The sequence below is a fragment of the Molothrus aeneus genome, chromosome 8 (assembly GCF_037042795.1).
Source record: "Molothrus aeneus isolate 106 chromosome 8, BPBGC_Maene_1.0, whole genome shotgun sequence".
Lineage (NCBI taxonomy): Eukaryota > Metazoa > Chordata > Aves > Passeriformes > Icteridae > Molothrus > Molothrus aeneus.
In genome coordinates this window covers 21,890,403-21,910,027 of record NC_089653.1, presented here as the reverse complement: position 1 = coordinate 21,910,027, position 19,625 = coordinate 21,890,403, and the positions used below count along the sequence as shown (strand labels likewise).

General features: G+C 53.9%; 1 protein-coding gene across 1 annotated transcript; it reads right to left on the bottom strand.

The window, feature by feature from the left end:
* Positions 1–1,661: 1,661 nt before the first annotated feature.
* Positions 1,662–5,916, bottom strand: GOT1 (glutamic-oxaloacetic transaminase 1). The gene is made up of 9 exons (XM_066554922.1): positions 5,699–5,916; positions 5,217–5,398; positions 4,533–4,656; positions 4,236–4,348; positions 3,926–4,030; positions 3,217–3,367; positions 2,916–3,081; positions 2,644–2,786; positions 1,662–2,362 (listed from the first exon to the last, which is right to left on the bottom strand). Exons 1-9 carry the CDS (start codon positions 5,811–5,813, stop codon positions 2,223–2,225), a joined length of 1,239 nt encoding a protein of 412 aa, XP_066411019.1. The 5' UTR covers positions 5,814–5,916; the 3' UTR covers positions 1,662–2,222.
* Positions 5,917–19,625: the final 13,709 nt, after the last annotated feature.

Genomic DNA, 19,625 nt, shown 5'->3' with positions numbered 1-19,625 from the left:
GTGATGCCCTCTCTGTGTCCATGGGTGAGGGAAAGATGCTCACCCCTCCCAGCAGGCCAGGCTGCCCTCATACCCAGGGCCACAGGTGCCTGGAGTAACAGCACTCAGCCTCACTGAAGGGACCAAGAGAATGGGTCAGCACGTGCTGCCTGATTTCTTGGTCTGAAGCTGGGCTCTCTGTCACTCCTGCTGCCAGGACAGCATTGGCAAGCCCAGCAGTGCAGACAAGGACTGGGGAAAACCAGGAGTTAACATCAGGCCATTGCAAACACAATAGTGGGATACACGTGCTGGAGTACGGCCTGACAGATAACGACAGAAATCTCATAGTCCACCCATGCTGATGGCAAAACTTCAGCTGGAATAACTGTAGCCCTGTCTGGGCACTGCCCTTCTGAGGAAACACACAGCAATTGAAAAGTGGACAGAGGAAAGCAAGGGCTGGAAAACAACCTACCCCATAGGCTGAAGGAAATAGAGTCACTTAATCTTTACTGGTGAAGGATGTGAAGGGGAGAAAGGAAGTTTTCAAATACAAAAAAAGCTGTTGTACAGAGGAAAGGAATAATCTGTTCTCTGTTGCCATGGTAAATGGGATAATTGGTAATGAGCTTACACCACAGAAAAGGAAAAATTTAGGTCACTTGCTAGGAAAAACAAGGTTGGTAAGACTAGAAAAACACCAATATAGATCACATGGGGTGGGCCAGCCTTCACACCAGGAGGTCTGTAAGGGCAGAAGTGTAAGCAAATATCATAAATAAAACAATTAACTCCTCCTGAGATGACCCCGAGAAGTCATCTTTTAACCACTTCATCACCATCCCTGTTGTGAATGGACACCAAGAGGAAAAAAAGATCCTCACCTGCAGAGAGGAGGAAAAGCTGCCTCTGTCTCACTCTTGTATGATATGAATACTGATTAAGAACAAACAAGTGACCCCATGCACTCTGTGCAAACACAACAAGGCAATAAGGCACTATTTTTGCCTTTTCTGTCTAAGCTGCAGCACAAGCAAATCCATCAGGATAACAGCAGCTACTGCTACCTGACACAAGGAAAGGAGCTGATCCCTTTCTTCACACGATCCTGTCAGGAGGCTGCTCTGTCAGCTCACAAATAGATCTGCAGTGACTGCAGAGAGCAGAAGCAGATGGTCCCAGCTCTTTTTCAGTGCCAGAAACACAGGCTGTTGCTGGCAGACCCCGCTGAAGTTGAGTAGATGGGGGTTCACTAGGAGCCTGCTGAAAAGGATGAACAGAAGAGATCTGCTTTTTGACACCTGAGGGGCAGCCCAGGAGCCCTGGGCCAGGAAGGGATGGCCAAAGGGAAACACTTGATCATCCAGAAAGCAACCACAGACAGACAGACAGGCAGGATGAGCTGAGCGGTACGGGGCAGTGGGGCAGAAAGAAAACAAGATGAGCACAGGAGGAACTGGTTGGCTTCATGTAGTCACAGGGAGCTCTCCACAATACCCTCCCAGTAAGACTCCCCCTTTAGTAGAGGCTGTGATCATCAGAGATGAACATACCCTGAGAGAGAAAGGGACAGCCTTAAAACAAACTGAGTAAGTGGACAAACAAGGGTGTTGAGGCTTTAACCTCAGCCTGGGAGAGGTTTGTGTGGTTTGAAGACATGACACCACACAAGGCAGAGGTAGCATTCAGAGACAAAGGTTTAATTTCATGTCAGCAACACAAAGAAGCAATTATCACAATTACAAATATTTGCTCGTATAAGGCTCAGAAATTAGGAAGGGGTGGGACGGGTGGAGAGAAGAAGCTAACAACAGCTTTACCCCTCCCCAAAATACTACTGAGTGACATTAGTTCACAAGCCATGTGAGATCCCAACCTCTGTGCTGTTATCACACAGTGCATTGCACTGGCACCGGACTCTGCCATGATCAAAATGATCAGTTATGTGGAGTTGATTTGGATGTGCTAAAGATGCAGCTCTAAGGGCCTGGAGACCAGGCTGCTGTTGTGAAACAAGAGCCAAAGTGGCTCATGCTGCACCCACCTCCTGGGGCACTGGCTTACCATATTGCAAGGATCACTTAAAAAATGTCAGAAGACGATTATCCCTGATTGAGCTACTGCTCCCATCTTTATTAAACCCCAAGAGGTGTGGGAAAAGGCAAGCCATGAGCAGAGAAAGACATGGACTACACACTATAGCTTTGGTGACTTCATGTAAGTTTGGTTGTTCATGTGCTTCATTGGATTTTTGTGACAGCTTCATGGATGGACTTGGCCACATAGTCCAGGTTCTTGGTAGTTAGACCACACATGTTGATGCGCCCACTAGCCATCAGGTAGATGTGTTTTTCCTTGACCATGTACTCCACCTGCTTAGCTGGGGAAACAATTGGACATCAGGTCAGAGCAGTGACCCACAGCTCAGAAAAGCCCAAAGAACTAATCAGAGATGCTTGAATGTTTCACAACAAGCAGAAGAGTTCAAGCACTGGACACTAAAATACTGTGTGATGCTTCATCCCTTCCCAGCCACAGATGCAGGCATGCCAAAACTCCAGTGAGACCAAGAGATTCCTGCTTGGACTGCTTCAGCCCAGTCCACCCATAGCAAAACTGCCCCCACCCAATCCTCCCTTCAACAGCCCACTGGATACTCACGGTTCAGGCCTGTGAAGCTGAACATGCCAATCTGCTCTGTGATGTGGTTCCAGGTGCCTGGGGTCCCGAGGGCCTCCAGTCGGGAGCGGAGCTCTGAGCGCATCAGCAAGACCCGATCTGCCATTGTCTTCACGTTCCCCTTCCTGCAGCAGGCACGAAGCACAGCATGACGGTGGGCACCCATCTGGTTTGAAGCCATCTGGCCAAGCCTGACATTCAGGGAGACAGCTTCCCCTCCCTTGCCCTCTCCCACCAGCCCTGGCATCACGTACCACTCATCAAAGAGCTGCGGGGAAGCAAGTGTAGTGGCCACAATGCGCGCTCCCTGGGAGGGAGGGTTGGACCAAGTGGTGCGCACAATCTTCTCTATCTGGGACAGCACACGCTGCACGTTGTCTGCATCCTTCCCCACCACGGTCAGGTTCCCCACCCGTTCATCTGTGGACAAGCCAAGAGATGTGAGCCATTGGTTCCAGACGTCGTGGCAAAGCAGAGAATTCCCCACCCCTCAGCATGCCAGCCCCATCTGTCTGGGTATGATGCTACTGGGCCAGCTTACTGCCAGACACTCACTGTAGAGCCCAAAGTTCTTGGAAAACGACTGTGCACAGAAGAGCTCAAAGCCCTCGGAGACAAAGTATCGCACAGCCCAGGCATCCTTGTCCAGGCTGCCAGAGGCAAACCCTTGGTACGCTGAGTCGAAGAATGGAAACAGGCTCCGGCGCTGCAAGGAGGAACAGTGTTAGAGGGAAATCCCCTCCCCACAAGCTCTCTTTTACCCCCCACAGTACCCGTAGGAGGGAAAAACGACCACTGAGTTCCTGTGGGAATTCAAAGGAAACATGGTCCAGCAACATCAGACTGAAATACTCTCTTTCTACTGGGGTGAAAGAATAGAAAGACTAAAGTGCTCAATAAAAGTCAATGCAGGAGAAAACTGCATTTGAGGACATAAGAAGTGCACCACTTTATGTGCTACTATCCAGCACCTTCCTGCAGATAATCCTTCCAGCAGGAGAAATCTCACTACAGCCCATTCCATACAGTGTGAAAACAAGAACTTGGAGGCACAACAAGAACTGCAGTGCATCTCTCCTCTGAGCACAGACAACCAGCATTCCGTTGTCCACCTCTCCCTTCAACACTTGCCTTGGGGGACTCTTTCAGCTTCTGCTACATCTCATGCCATTCCCTCAAAGCCCATTTCAGATGCAAATGCTCTGGCTGGCTTGAGAGCTATTTGTCCCCTCAGCATCGCTTTAGCCCCAGCAGCAGCCCATACCTTCATGACAGCAGCAATCTGCTTCCACTGCTCAGGAGTAGGGTCTGTGCCTGTTGGGTTGTGCGCACAGGCATGGAGGATGAAAATGGAGAACTCTGGGGCTTGCTGAGGAGAGAACACATCTTGGTCACACACTCACATGGACAGAACTGGGCACCCACAGCACAGGGAGAGGCCTGGAGCTGCTCTAGGCAACAACAGCCTCTTTTGCAGTGATCCACTTCCCAGCACAGCACACCAGAGTCTAGCCAGCTGCAGATGCTGACAGTACAGCACCAAGCTCAGCCCATCCCATGCCAGATTTACTCACTTCCATGTCATTCAGCAGCCCCTGGAGATCCAGACCCCTCTTGGCAGCATCCCAGTAGTGGTAAGTTCTAATATCTTTGAAGCCAGCATCCATAAACACAGAATTGTGGTTCTCTGAGGAAAGAAATATCTTCTCAGAAAAGCACACCCTATCTCCAGCAAGCTTCCTTCTCCAGCCCCAGCACCTCCCCTTACACACACGAGAAGGCTGCTCACTCACTGCCCCGGCGCCTGCAAGGAGCAGGGCTGTGCCTCCCTCACTCACTGACCCACAGGGCTCCCTGGGAGCAGCACTCACCCCAGGTTGGAGTGGAGACGTAGACGGGGGTGGCCGTGTTGTTGTTGCCATTGTACCAGCGCCTCAGGAAGTCTGCACCGATCCGCAGAGCGCCCGTCCCACCGAGACACTGAACACTCCCCACCTGCAACAGAGACACTTGCCAGCACTGCCCACCCGGCCCAGCACCGGGAGCAGTGCATGGAAAGAGAGCAGAGCATTGCAAGAGTGAGACAGGATCCCAAACGTGTCCCCTGGGGTCAGCTCAGTCAGAATGCCATCCCCTTCCCATGGTCTTCAACCTCCTTCAGTGCTCAGGCCCATCCTGACAAGTTCTACCATTATAAATAGACTCCAGCCATTCCTGTTACATTTTGGCACAGAGCAGATTCTCAGCTAGTAGTTTATTTCAGGAAAGGTGGTGTATTATCTGACTTGGGTTTCCTGTGGGGAAGCTATTAAAAGATGAAGGAAAACACAGATTCCAATCACAGGCCACGTTCGGCTTTTCCCCAAAACCACAACTACCTGCACAAACAGTTTCAACTGCATGAGTTCATCAAGTAAGCTATAGTCAAGAAAGACCATGTCTGAGAAACCCCCAAATCCTGCCAAAATGCAGGACCTCTACACATTTGTGCTCCTCTACTCAGTCTGCTGTAGAGACAACCCCAGGGATCCCAGTGCTCCGTGTCTGCCACATACCCGCTTCTCCTTGATGGCAGGGCTGTCATCACCCAGGGCGATCCGGGAGGCGTTGGCCCGGAACTCGGGCAGGCCCAGGATGGGCAGATACTCATGGTTCAAGCTGTTGTCGTTCGCGATCATCTGCTCCACCTTCTTTACCACCGGCAGGACCCATGGCTGCCCCTCGTCCGTGCGGTAGGCTGCGGGAAAGGGAGAGCCGTCCTTACTGCACCGGGGGGACGCTGCGCCGCCCGGCGCCCCGAGCGCCCTGCCCGGGACACCGAGGACGGCGGCCAGGCCGGCCCCGCGACCTTGACGCCCGCTGGACCTCGCTGCCCCCCCACCCCCCCGCGTCCGGCCGGGGCCCGGTGACCTTTGGGGCTCGGGGCCCGCCGCCGCCGCCCGGCCGCTGCAGCAGGTGCGGAAGCCGCCGCAAGGGCACCGACCGGCCCGAGCCGCGGGGAACGGCGCCGCCGAGCGGGACGGGGCCACGGACTCACCGCCCACGCCGAGGTTGACCTTCCGCGAGTCGCTGTCCTCCCGGAAATCCGCCGTGAGCTTGAAGACGGCGACAGGCGGGGAGTGGGGGACGGCGGCGAAGATGGAGGCGGCCATGGCGGCGCAGTCACTGCGTACCGGTCCGCTCCGGTTCGGTACGAGAGGCGCGCGGCGCTGGAGGAGACGCTCACCTTCACCGGCGGGGCGGGGCCGCCGCTGGCCGCGACCAATCCGCGCGCCGCGCCCGACCCCGCCCCCGCCGCCCGCCAACGGGTGCCCCGGCGTGCCACGGGCCCCGCCCGGGCGGCCAATGGCGGCGGGTAGCGCGCCCGGTGACGCGGGGACGCAGGCACCGCCCATGGCCGGCCGTGCCCCCAGGCCGCCGCTCCGCTCTGCCTGGGGCCGGGCCCGGCTGCGGGCGGGCGTGCAGAGCCGTCACCGGCATGTGGCGCCCGTCGCTGGGGGACTCCTGCAGCTGCAGAGATGGGGGGAGTGTCCCGGAGTGCGATGCCCCGTGCAGTACGGGGTGCGGCGGGGGATGCCGTGCCCGAGGCGGCGCTGCGCTGCGGCAGCGCTCGGGGGTGCAGCGCTCGGGGTCACGGCACAGTCCCCATTGGCACCCGGAGCTGCAGATCAACCCTGGAGCGCAAAGGCGAGGTGAAGGCAGCCCCGCGGTGCTGTGCCCTGGGTCCAGGATGGTGCCGGGGTGCAAGGCTCGGGGGGCACGGGAAGGTGTCGGGGCGCCGTGGCCAAGTGTGACGGGTCCGGGCGGGCGGGGGGATCCCAGGGCTGCAGTGACTCGGGTGCGGGACGGGGACCGCTGTGAGGACGGTGGGTGTTTCCAAAGGCACTTCCCTAATTCACAGCAGGTCAGGCACTGTGGGGTTACCCCCGAGAACCTCCCAGCCCCGAGGAAATCCCAGAGTTACCGGTGCGGGTCTCCGCTACCACTGCTTAGCTCGGGACGTGGCACTGATCCGTGGGGTCTTCCTCGCAGCGCCTCTCTGCCAAACTCTCCGCCCTTCGCGCAGGCACAGCGCTTCCCACGCTGCCCCCAGCCCTCCGCTGCTCTTGCGGGCCGCCCTACAGCCCCGCGGGACCCCCGGGGCTCCTGGGCACGGCCGCCGTCGGGGGCGCGGCGGTGCCGAGCGGTACCGACAGAGGGCAGAGCCGGTCCGCGCATCCCGCCGCTGATCCCGCTGCTGATGCCGCCGCCCATCCCTCTGGCCATCCCGCCCATCCCACTGCTGATCCCGGCGCCCATCCCGCAACCCCCGCGGGGAGCGGCACCCACTGCTCCGGCCCGGCCGGGGGCTGCTGGAACCTCCCACCCGAGGCTGGCCCCAAGCCTTCCCGGGGAGAGGGGTCGGTGCCTCCCGGTGCGTGGCCGCCTCCGTTAGGAACCTGCCGCCTATCTCGAGCAGCTTTTGAAGTTTGTGAGAATCTGCCCGCAACCCTGCTACGTCTCGGAAAGGTTTTGAGGGAGACGGGAAGGACGTCTCGAATAACAGCTCTGACAGCGTGACACACACACCTCACACACCTCCCTTCCTGACATAAAACACGGGGGTACAGGACGGGAAAGGCCATGCTGTCCCTAAATGCTTTTGCAGACAACCGGCGTTGTACACTCCCTTTGTTAAGTCAGACAAAATCCCTCTGAAAATCAGTTTGGATCCTTGCCCCCTTCCATGCCCAAGGTGGCTCCATGGCCCGGCTGCCCAGGACGGAGCCCAGGGGCACAGCCCTCGCCTCCCCTGGCTCCAGGCAGCACCTGGAAGAACTGCCCAGTGCACTTTCTGCTTAGCATGAGAGTGGGGAAGAGGCAGAGCTGTCTGTCGGCACAGTAGCGTGCCAGCACTTCTGCCTTCAGAGAAAACAGAATAATGAGAAAGGCAGAGGAGCAAAACAGCAGTGATAGACCAAAGCTTTGGCCCTGGTGATAATTTTAGTCCAACTTAGATAAAATTTTATTCACACCTGGAGAAAAAGCTACATGGAAACCCCAAAAGAGCTTGGGGTCTGCTGCTGCTCTCTGCAATAGCTGTGAACCTCTGTAAACACCTGACCTGGCCAAGCTGCTGTCAGGGCATCCAAACCCTAACCCTAACCCTACCCTTAAATCTAACCCTACCCTTAACTCTAGCCCTAATCTTAACTCTAATCTCAACTGGATGAAGAATTTTTGAGTTTCTCAAGGTCAGTGGATTCTGCTAAATGAGAGATGCTGGGCAAGGAAGCAACCGCTGGAAACAAGGGCATCAGAGGGATCTGAGGGTAGCCCACTGCAGGGTGAGTCATGTTTTCTGCTCAAAGAGTAAAGCACTGCACAAGTGGAATGCTGCAATGGGAAAAACAGACAGATCCTATTTCTGGAGCAGACAGAAGTGCTAGGGAGTCCCCAGACTATCAGGCTCTCACTGCACTTACTGGTTTCTAATCCTACCACTTTCCAAAGAGCACTGGGATACTTGGGGACATGGCCAAGTGCTTTCCCAGTGCAGAACAGGGAAGTCACAAAGGCACAGGGTGCTGCCTGCCAAGCTGGCTGCACCAAGCTGCTGCCTGGGACTGCCAGAGCAGGCTGAGCAGTGCTCGTTGCAGGAAAAAATGCAGTTTCCCCAAATCAGCACCATTCTGTTCCCCTTCCTCAGGAGCTCCTGGGCAGTGTGAGCTCAGTGCTGCCAGTCTGGTGCGAACTGTCTGTGCCGCTGCCTGTGCCTGCGAGGCCGGGGTCACTGACCCAGCAGGAGTTACCTGCCAGGGTGCTTGGTGCCTCTGGCTCAGCCGGCGTCCCGTGCCCTTGACGGCACGGAGTGGGACTCCGCTGGGAAGAGATGCAAGAATGAGACAATAAGAGACAAAGCAGCAGGCTGTCGGGCCCCCGAGCTGGGTGGCTTTGCGTTAGCAAGATCCCTCTGGCCCTGAGCTTTCATCTCCTCAGCCTACACAAAGGGTGCCACCAACACGTATGTAAAAGCAGGAGGAACATGGGAGCCAGCCCTGAGGCATCCCTCCCTTCATCTCCTGCCTTGGACTGACAGCCAGCAATGACCTGCCACTCAGTGGGAAAGCTTGCACACCTTACAGAGAGCGAAGAAGCCCCCGGGCACACACGGCCATGCCGCATGCAGACAGGGCCCCCCGCACTCAGCTCCTCTGGGAGCCAGAGGCAGGGGGGCTCACAGCCAGCCTGGCTCCTGCAGAGCTCAGCCTGCTGCGGGGATACAGCCACCAGTGGGGACCAGGTGATGGCCTCCCGACACCAGCAAGCCTCATGTGGTCTTGGAAAAAAGTGCTTTTTATGAGGGTGAGCTCCACTGACCCCATCTCATTCACTCCCTCCCACAAGATTCACCCTCACACCCCTTTGGCCTCTGCCTCATCCTCTCCAGAGTGCCCTGCCCAGTGCTGGGACACTGTCGATCTTGGCATCACAGCAAGGGTTTAGCAGCCTGTCCATCCCAGTCCGAGGCTGGGTGCAAGCAGTGTGTGGCACGGAGCAGAGCTGAGGCTGTCCCCAGCGGGTGCCGTGCGGGGGCTGTTTTCCCAGCATCCTCCAAATACAGATGTTTTCTCAGTGCAGGATCCAGACAGAGGAGGGTAAAATGTTTTCATTCCAAGCTCTGGAGGTCAGGTCATGGTTTGTCTAAATGGCTTTTGTTGCTGTAATTATCAGATTAGCTGATCTCTGGCGGTGCATTTAGGGGCAGCTACATTAACTGTGGATCCTGACCCTTCCACTGCCACCCTGCCCAGCTGGGACGGTGGGTTTGCAATGGAACAGTAAGGATTGGGAATGTCATGAGAGCCAAGTGAAATGCTCAGGATTAGTTTTGAGCTGGTACCCAACTGGACCCAGGCTCAGGCAGTATATTTGAGGAAGACAGCAGCAAGGCTCCTTGACCTCACAGCACACTGAGCTGGGCCTGATCCTTCCCTCCCACTCCAACCTGCAGTGCACTCCAGCCATGGAGCCCCGTCCCAGGCACCTGCTTGCCACTGTGGCTGATGCTCAGCATGCAGACACGGGATGGGGGCATCTGTGGTGCCTTCCCTCGCTCAGAGCTGGTGGCGCTTGCAGGCACCAAGCCCAGCAGGTCCTAGGGGAGGGTGGTCCAGAACCTCACCCTGTGCCTGGCCTGCGGGAGCCTGGGGCTGTGCCTGGCCGCAGGGTGCTGTGAGGCTGGGCAGCCCCAGCAGGAGCGTGAGATACCAGGCGAGACACAGAGCATGACAAGGAGAGGAGAGAGCAGGCTGAGGGACAGATAAAAAGGGATCAGGAGTTTCCAGCCCCAGCCAGCCCCTTGCCGGGTCCGTGGGTCCATCTGTCAGCGCCTGCGAGTGCTGATGGCATCGGGCCCTGGTGGCAGCCGGGGCTGTAGGTCCTGCCGAGGGGCACCGTCAGGGGCGGGACGGGCCCTCCCCGCGCCTCCCGCGGCTCCAGGGCCGGACAGCAGCCGGGACGGGCCCTGCCCGTGGCTCCAGGGCCGGACAGCAGCTGGGACGAGTCTGGCACTGCTCGCGGCTCCAGGGCCGGACAGCAGCCGGGATGGGCCCTGCTCCCGCCTGCCCGCGGCTCCAGGGCCGGACAGCAGCCGGGATGGGCCCTGCCCGCGGCTCCAGGGCCGGGCAGCAGCCGGGACGAGTCTGGCACTGCCCTGCAGGTGCCCCCCAGCCTGGGCTCCCGGCCACGCTGCCTTGCAGCACCCACCTCCTGCCCTCCTGCCACGCCAGCCCCACTGCACACACAGACAGGGAGTGCCAGGGCCTGCACACCCTGGCACAAAAATAATCGGATCCCGCTCTGCTGAGCTGCAGATCCACACCTGGGTGCTCAGAGCCTGTCTGCTTGGGCACCGTGCCTGTGGCAGCCCCCTGACACGTCATCCCACCTCCCCTCTCGCCTGTGGGTGGGAGAAACAGGAGATTCCCTTGAGCAAAGCAAGAGCTCTATAGTGAAAGAAATCAAAATCAGAAAAGATGTTATTGTTTCTCCATAAAACAACTTATTTAAAATGTGGGTTCACTGCATTTCAGTTTCTGAAGTTTTATAATGCCAGAGCATAACATCCCACTGAATGAATGCTCCTGGAGCAGAATATCTACATCTTGTCTTTCAAAGAATATTTCAATCCCTTCAAATGCTGCAGGAACTTTCAACAGGAAAATTTTTCCTTTAAACATCATGTTCCTACAGGAAGTTTTGGCTTCAGCAAAAGATATATTAAAAAAAAATAGTGAAAGCTATGTTCCTGGTATTTTGTTAGTTTTCCTAATTGCCACCATGACAGAACTTGGTTTGCTCGAAGTCCATCTTTGCTTCCAGCTCAAAGCCAGAGAACAATACAGGGCAGCAAGGACAAAGTCTGTGCACCCCAAAAAGGAGTATATCCACCCATCTAATCAGGCTCAAACCTTTCCTGCCACTGCAGTTTCTTGGGCACAGCCAGAGGTTTGCTATTTCTCTAAAACCATTTTGCACATTAGTTCTGGGGTCCCAGGAATCCTAGCTTGGCTTATGGACCACTCATGGCCATGCTTGCCTATTCTGTGTCTACTCATTCCCATGGGCACTCAGGAGTTTCCCCTAATTTTTCCTTTTGCATCAGCACCTGCTGGCAGATGTCAGGGGACTGACCCATGCACTGTGACCTGCTCAGGCACTGACACCTGGTACCCTGGTGCATTGAAGGTGGTTTCCTAAGGGTGTGGAAGACCAGAGGGGGAAAGGACAGGCACTTCTATGTTAAGGCATGGACTTCTGCACAGCCAAGGAAATGAGTTTTGGGACATCTGACATGAGGAGATAGCTGCCATTCCCAAAGGCAGCAAACCTCCTGGCCAAGCCTCTGCCCCCTCCCCAGTGAGCCTGGCTCTAGTGTTGGGATGGAGACACTGGATGAGTCGCAGGGAGCTGCTCTGCCATGGTGTACCCAGGCTGCCAGGCAGCTGTGGGAGCTGTGCCCATGGGGCTGAGGCAACTGCAGCACAGCTGGTCCCAGCTGGACCCCTCTGGACAGGGTGTGTCCCCCAGCACAGGCAGGACAAGGCCAAGGAAAGGGAGTCCAGCTCTCTTGCAGGGAGCCCAGCGCTGCGGGTAGCTTCTGGACCTTGGTGTAGGAGCAGATTTACTGAAAACAATTTATTTAATATCAAAAATAATTTCTTGCAGCGTTTCAGCTGGCGTCAGCCAAGCGCTTACTCACCCGGGAATTCAAACAAAGGCAGGGCTGGCGCCCAGCCAGGGGGTCGGGCGCTGGGTGGTCGTGTCCATCCCGGCCTTGGACACGCCTCTGGGTCACTTGCAGGCTTGTGGCATGATGTCTCCATTTATTTATTGGAAATGTTTGAACAGGAAATGCTAATGGTTTGGGTTTGTGGAGACAGCTGGAGGGGTCCGGACGGAGCTGCTGAGAAAGGGAGGGTGCACTGGGACAGGGCAGGCCAGCAGAGAAGGGGGAATCAGTGCTGCCACTGGGGATTTGTCCCTTGTGTTTGTGGTGAAGAGCCCAACGGGAGGTGAGGCCAGGGAGGGTCCTGCCAGCTCTGCTGCCTCCTCCTTCACTGCTGCCTGCATCCCACAGGACAGGGGTGCACGGCAATGGCACTGGCAAGGTGGTGAAGGAGGAACAGCAACCACAGGGCATGGCACATCTGATCCCATTGCTGGCCAGCTGGGTGTCCATTATCGTGGGAGAGATGTGAAAGTGCTGCCTCCCCCCACAAGGGGGTCGAGAGGTTCCTATGCAGCCCAGCTCTGGAGCGGGCAGTTCCGGCATTTGCTGATAACAGCGGAGGTAAAGCCTGACCCAGGAAAGCAGGCAAGATCCGCAGAGATAAACTCCCTGCAGCAAGACAAAGGCACTGACCTCCCCACTGCACCAGCTGCCGCATTCCCACAAGCACAGCAACAATTGCCCAGGAGCAGCCCTGAGACCTGCACCCAGCCCCACTGGCCAGCCACCAGGAAAGGCCCCCGTGGCAGCCAGGAATGCCTCTTGTTAGGATCACAGCACAGAAACCACAGCTTGGGGTTTTTAATCAAATCTGCTGTCCATAGCATTCTTCTGAGCAGTGAGACTGAAGAGCTTGCTGCCATTGCTTGCTCCTCATTCAGCATCTTGGCCCTGCTGCATTGCACAGCCGGAGGGATGCTGTTCAAGCACTCCTTTGTATTTCCCACCTCACTTCTATCTGCACATTTGCAGTACAAACAGGCTTTAAGTTTCATTCCCAAACACAGCCAGAGCTGTGCTATGCACTCACTGATGTAATTCAGGTGTGAGTGCCTGGAGCCCCACACACCCAGAGCACACCCAGGGTACTGAATGGCAGGCAGGAGCTCAGCTCTGTCTCCCCCTGCCCTGCTGGGACCCACCCATGGACCAGGAGGCTGGAGCCTGCATGGCATTTCCCCATGTCAGGTCTGCCCCAAGAGAGCATCAGCTGAAAAAGGCAGAGGCACTTAATGGGATTTGCAGAACACAGCTCAGTTACACACCATACGGCTGTTGTCTCAGGCATGTTTTTAAAATCTTTATCTCTGCATCATTACACACTGATCTACATTTGAAAAGAATCCCTTCGGTTCCCTACCTCTGAAATGAGGATAACTATCCTTCACCTCATAGCAGGGTTATGAGGATAAACAGATTAAAGACTGTCATATTGTTGCAAAGAAGGTTAAACAAGCCCCTGTGACAGACAGCCCAGGGGCAGGGACCAGCATCAGAGCCATGCATGCCGACCCACGTCTGCACCATGCTAATGACCCCAAAATCCCAGCGACAGGTTTGCACTGTCTGCCTTCCCAGGACACAGCTGCATGCCTGCAGAGGGGCAGTGCCCCAGCCTGGGATGTGCACCTGTACCCTGAGAAAGGAGAGAGCAGGGGTGCAGGGGGAGCAGGGGCTGGGAGGTGCTCATTGGTAGCACAAAGTTTCAAGAGGACATCAGAGGTCCAGGCGCAGCACTGTGGGCAGTGGGATGCAGCAGGGCAGCTGTTCCCTCTGCACATCCCTCCCCACAAACTCAGAACAGGGCAACCCTCTTCCACTGCCCTCAGTCCTGCTCATCCCTGTCCCTCTGGGTGCCCTGGGCTGCCAGGGACAGTGGGGAGATGTGCACTTCTGCAGAAAGAGCTGGTGGGGGAGAGGATGAGCTGGACAATTACTGTCTGGAAAGTCTCACCCGGATCCCTAGTAAAATAATGGCACAAATATTAAGAAAAGGAGCTCTGTAAACATCTAGAGGATAATGAAACCATGAGCTATAAGCAGGATGGGATTTGTAAATAAAGGGCTGTGCCAAAAACAACAAGCCCTCCATAATTGTTTTGGATAGAAGGACAAGATTAGTGCGGGAAGGGGACTTGGCGGATGTCATGAGAGGAGACCTGGAAGCACCGGGTTTGTCCTCCTGCCTGGCCATTGGAGTCTCTGGCATGTTTGGGCAGATTTCAGGAGTCTGACATGTACAAAAGGTGCCACTGATGGCATGGCTGGCACCTGGGAACATACATGGCCTCTGCAGCTGGACACCTGCACTCCCCCAGCCTGTCACATCAGCACTGCAGCAGCTGCTCACACCTTGGCCACCTCAGAGCTGCCAGGAGAGAGCAAGGCTAAACCTGAGACCCCATCCTAAATGAGACACAACTCGCCACCACATCTCATGGGCTGGGACCTGTGCAGTGCAGGAATAAGCCAGTTGGACAGTCATGGAGTGGCAGAATGAGAAACAAAACCAAGCAAATCCAGAAGCAGGAAAATAGTGCTGGCACCTTCCATGATGTTTCCCAGGTTTGGACAAAACTCTGTCTTTTGTGAACATCAAAATAGCATGTTCTGCAGGACTGCAGGGTTCCCTGGTGCTCTCAAGTATCAGCTTTTTGGCCAGACATACAGGAAATGTGCATGCACCTCCTTGCAACCAGCCCTTTGAAATGCTACTGTAAAAGCACACGTAAGCACCACCAGTCATCAGCACTGCACAGGACAAACTTGTCCAGTGCAGACATTGCAGGAAGGAAAAGCAGAAGCCTGGCCAAAAGGTACCTGATTTGTGCTGCAGCCCTGGGTCTCTGCAGCAGCCAGTGGTGCTGGGCTGGATAACGCGCGCCTGTGGCATGCAGGGCAATGCTCGCTCGCAAAGCCAAGATGAAATGCACCATATATGGTGAAGGTATTATTAGTCCATGGCTTCTTCCTAGGATCTTCTGAGGATATCCTGCTTGAAAATGGGGAACAAAGAGGTTTGACTGTGTCTCAAGCAGGGACTTGAACTGCCCACAGGACCAAAAGCAATGGCTTCAAAGAAACAGGGAGCAGTGAGGTGTCAGAGCCTTGGTATCTGTGAGGTGCTTAACAATATTCTGGTTTAGTATTTGTCTTAATTAGTGCTGATTGCCCACCCATTGCCTACACCCTGACTGGCATCAGGAAGTTGTTCTCAGCAGGGAGATGTTGCTGCAATGGTATCAGCACTGGTCTCCAGGTACCCAGTGCAGGCACAGGCCGGCTCAGAGTTGGCTCCAGTTTGCTGCTGCCAACCCTGGCTGCAGCCCTACAAGTCACGGAAAAGGTGGAGTACCTGGTTGTGGAATGCCAAGCTGGATGTGTTGGCTATCCCTCTGGGTGGCAGGGGCTAACAGATGACTCTGGCTCTGGCAGGGGTTGGTTTGGGGTCCTGAGGGTGAGCAACTGGATGTGAGCTCAGTGCTGGGACCACATGATAAATGCAGTCCTGGGCACCAGAGTTGGGAGTGCAACAAATGGGAGTTGTGAGGCACTGCTCTGTGCAGCAGAGCATGGGATGCTAAACCTGAGATACTGTGAATAGCCTGATGCCCCACTTTAAAAAGATACAGATGAAGTAAGAGATGTGAATGTGATTCCCACCCCCCCATATTTCCCACAGCATCCTGCAGACAGAGTGGGGAGATATGGGCTGGAAGGAGGAAGACACAAGGTGGCTTGAAAATTGAATGAAGGGATGGAATCTGTGCTTCAGACATTTCCAAAATTCAGTGGATCAAGGCCCAACCAGTGGGCTGTACTGCCAGAGTCCCTGAGGCCAAAATTATTCTGTGAAATGAGAGAGAGTGCAGAAAACAGGCACAGAAAAGACACAGTTGCAGGAGAATGCACCCCACAGTGACAGAATCAAGCTCAACCTGTTTTCTTTTTAAAAAAGCTCAAGAAATTTGACTGCTATGCACAAGTACTCTCATAGTAAGAAAATACCATGTGCTAACATCCTTTTATTCTAGCCAAAAAAGGCAGAACAAGAATCAATGGTTGGAAATTAAAAGCCAGACAACCCTGCATAAGAAATAAGACATACATTTACTGAGCAATGCTGATTAGCTGGTGGATTAACCGTCAGGGATTAAATAAGACCAAACCATGAACTCCCTTGCTCCTCCAGACCAGATGCTTTTGTGCATTAGTGAAACCCCAGGTTATTTGGATCCATAAAGGGTAACAAGACAAGGCAGTCGGGTAGATCAGCATAGGTGATCTAATGACTAACTCTGATCTTAAACACCGAGAGTAAAAATACATCGTGTTACTAATACACATAGAAAAACTCCCATTGCACAAGCTCCGTGTAAACACTGGACAGTTGAAATCTGCAAACCCACAGATGGAGGGGGACAACAGTTGTTGCTCCTGTTTTAGAAACACAAAAACACCCAGCCCACAGATGACCTGCATGGGCCTTGAGACAGGGCTGAGAGCAGGAGTGAGGCACGAGCTTGGAACACCAAGTCTGTCAGCAGTGAATTCATGAGAGGCTGCCCCAGGATGCTCCTGGATACTGTGTATTACACATGTGGCACATTGGGGTTGGGAAGAAATGGCCTTTCTGTGCAGAGCTTCGGGGAATCACACAAGGCATATGACCATTCCAGGAAAAGTAGGGTCAGAGTGATGTACAGAAACAGGGGAAAATTTGGATAGGAAAAAAAATGGTTAGGAGTAAATACCAAAAAACCCCAAACTAATAATACCAAATAAAATAACAAAAAATAAAGTAAAATATCAAAAACCCCAAAACTCAAAAAAACCCCAACCAACCAACCAAAAAAAAAACCCAAACCAAACCAAACCAAACAAAACAAAACAAAAAACAAAACAACAACAACAAAGAAACCCACAAAAAACCAAGCCACAAAAAAACCCCCACAAACAAACAAAAAAAAACCAACCCACACAAAAAAAAAAAAAAAAAAAAACCAAAAACAAAAAACCCAACAACAACCTAATGGAAACCTTTACAGCTGAAGCAAAACACACCTGGCAAGGACCAGTCCTGAATAGACTGGCCACAGGCAAAATTATCTTCCCTTTTTTTAGTATCTGTATTCACAGAATTATAAAAAATAAGCCTGGAAGGCCCTTGAAAGGTCACCTAGCCTGTCTGCCTGCCCCCAAACAAATCAAACCCTTCCTGGTGGAGCTTTTGTCTAAACTCTTCCTAAAAGAAGCCTCTAGTGGTGATGACGGCTCCCAGGAAAAACAAGTTTTAATCCCTTTTACCGCAATCATTACCGGGTGAGTCTCTGGCTTCTTCTACCCACCTGAAAACAAGCAATAGCCCATTATCTCATACTTTGTAGCAGGGCTTTATGCATTTGAAGACTTTTATCTTATTTCCCTGTAGTCTTTGTGTTGTGATACTAAGCTACCCTTCAGCCTTCTCCAGTATGTCATGTTTTCTGAATTTCTGATCTTGTTCTTCCCTGGGCTTTCTCCAAGAACAGCAACTTGAAATGCTGAGCCCCAAGTGGGATTCAGTGCCGAGTCTGACACTCTTTAAATGCAGCAGGATCAGATCAGGTGTCTTACAAACATCTTGTTCATATGTCCTGGTCTGATTTTACTCTTCTCACTTGGGCTGCTGCTGTCTCACACTCCCTGCAGGACCCACTGTCACCTCCAGCTACTTTCCCACAGAGCAACCTCACTCATTCCCCAGCCAGTGCTTGCAATGTTGATTTTTCTCAAATCACAGAAGAGCCTTATATTTGTTCTTATCAGCAGGTTTATTTCAGGTTCTTCACCTTCTCAAGAAAATCATTCTTGCAGACTTGTGCTGCAGGTGAAAATCACTGATGAAAGCACTGACTACCCCTAAACCAAGACTAGGCCCTGTCTGAGGGCTGAGCATGGGAAACTGCCCTTTCAATACCTTTTCCCAGCCAGCTGTGTCCTCATGTAGCCACACACTCACCTAGACCACATTTCTCCACTACTCACAAGAATTCAAGAATTTCATGTGGAAATGGGACTAAACTCCTGTGAAAGTCAAGATTTAGCACATCTTGTCTTTCCTATGTCAGGCAGCACGGAAATCCTCAGGTAGAAAATTTGGTTGATTCAGCTCTTAGCTGATGGCCGAAGCTGTCACTTACTGGCTCATTATCCCTGCTCTTGTGTTGTGTCACTTAATGATGTATTTGCCTGTCTTCAGTCTGTTTATGATCTGTTTATGTCAAAGGTCCCTTTTTCCTTTACTTCTGCACCCCTAGTCTTGAGTAAAACTCAGGAACTTGGAAAGCCACAAAGATTCATTTGGGGAAAAAAAAAAAAGGGAGGGAAAAGAAATACTCAACAACTACATCCTCAGAACTCGCATGTTTATCCAAATTCATCTGAACCTTCTGGGGACAGTGACTTTTTAGGGTAAAATGAAAACAAGTTCAAGTGACTTTTCCATCCCTGCAACAGTACAGTAATTCCAGCCAATCTGAGACAATTTTCCAAGAAGATTTCCTGCAACCTCACAGTGATTAAAGGAAATAACATTGTGAATAAAGGGACATTCTTCAAAGTCAATGAAGGAGCCACAAACTGTACATTCTCACAGAGGGCCGGAAAGCGCCGGCGCGAGGTGGATTTTGCGGAGCGTGGTCCCCCAGAAGGAAGAGGGTGGGCTGCCACTCCATCCCTCTTCCCCAGGCAGGGGTTGTGACCGGGCTTCTCCCGGAGCAGGGATGAGGGAAGAGGGTCCCCAGGCCCTCCATGCTTGAGGCCAAAAGGCTTGGCCCCACAAGCTCTGGCTCCTCACCCCCAGGTGAGAATTCAACAGCTTTGGGGTCAGGTGGCAAGGGACAAGAGGCCGCGGACCCTCTCAAATCCCAGGGTGACTACGCAAAGAGAGTGCCACCACGGCTGTTTCATGCCACAACCCTCGAACTAGGACCCTCCCCATGCCTCGCTTTGCCTCCATCAGTCCCTCAGTGCCTTTTCCTGGGGAAGGTGAACAGGCCCAAAGAGCCACTTGGGCCGAGGCGAGAGCGGTTGGCTGCCATGGGGAGTGGGGTCCTGCCCGGAGCCACCCCTGTCCCTGCAGGTGCCCCGACACTGGGACCAGCCAGGCAGGGAGGAGCCTGCACTCCAAACAGCGGAGCAAGGGCACTCTTAAAAGCCCACCTTGTTAGCTGAAACAAAGGGAAGGGGGTAACGAGGGAGGGAGAGGAGAAAGGTGAGAGGGGCTCCCGGCAGCCTAAACACACAGGCTTCAGTTGATGCTGCGTAATAAGGGAATTAGCTAATGAGCTTACTGCAGCACAGGGACAAGTCCTTTAGAAATATCATGGCCACCTGGGGAGGCTTGCAGAGGAGCCAGGCAGCCTTAATCTGCAGTGCTGGAAAGACAAGCCCCCTCTGCCCCTCCCCAGCACCGCTTCCTCCCTGGACAGAGCGTGTCCCGGGGTGCCACAGAGGGCTGACACAAATCCAACAAGAACTGGGCATGAAAAGGATAGTAAAGAGTGGTTTAAAAAAAACCCAACAGCCTGTGCTCAAGGCGGATCTTAGATGTCTGTGCAGTGGGGATGGGGCTGCTCAGGGACCAGTGGGATCCAACTGCCCCTGGACAGACAGCACTGCCCCAGAGAGCCAGCAGAAGTGATTCCAG